Below are 425 nucleotides of genomic sequence, written 5' to 3'. Positions count from 1 at the left end.
CGATCTTAAGCTATACAAATCCAACAAGTAAATCGAACAATCAACGAAACAAATGGAGCTAACAGTAAAAACGCATACCCACACAATGATCAGCATGAGATTTCCTGAGAATTGCAGCAAGTCCAAGATCACCAATCTTAACCTCCCCTTGATTCCCATTAACAAAAATATTATCACACTTGAGATCTCTATGGATCACAGGAGGCTCATGGCTATGCAAATAATGAAGCCCCCTCAAAATCTGCCTGCACCAATGCTTCACAGCTCTAATATCAACTCTCTTATGCTTCAACCTATACCTATAGAACAACCCAGAAAGCAAAATGAACAGAGAAGCACTAAATAGCCAAGAAACCACAGAGAATCATCCAAATTGTGAAGAACACTTACTGTCTAAGAGTACCAGAAGTGAACATTTCAGTAAC

At 39.1% G+C, this 425-nt stretch overlaps 1 protein-coding gene across 1 annotated transcript; it reads right to left on the bottom strand.

Moving 5' to 3' along the window:
- Window positions 1-6: 6 nt before the first annotated feature.
- Window positions 7-419, bottom strand: LOC111787303 (probable serine/threonine-protein kinase WNK9). The gene is made up of 2 exons (XM_023667349.1): window positions 391-419; window positions 7-299 (listed from the first exon to the last, which is right to left on the bottom strand). Exons 1-2 carry the CDS (start codon window positions 414-416, stop codon window positions 59-61), a joined length of 267 nt encoding a protein of 88 aa, XP_023523117.1. The 5' UTR covers window positions 417-419; the 3' UTR covers window positions 7-58.
- Between the last annotated feature and the right edge of the window lie 6 nt (window positions 420-425).

This window comes from Cucurbita pepo, unplaced genomic scaffold, assembly GCF_002806865.2.
Source record: "Cucurbita pepo subsp. pepo cultivar mu-cu-16 unplaced genomic scaffold, ASM280686v2 Cp4.1_scaffold009664, whole genome shotgun sequence".
Taxonomy (NCBI): domain Eukaryota; kingdom Viridiplantae; phylum Streptophyta; class Magnoliopsida; order Cucurbitales; family Cucurbitaceae; genus Cucurbita; species Cucurbita pepo.
Note: the sequence above shows the minus strand (reverse complement) of the source record. Positions and strands in the feature narration are given on the sequence as shown.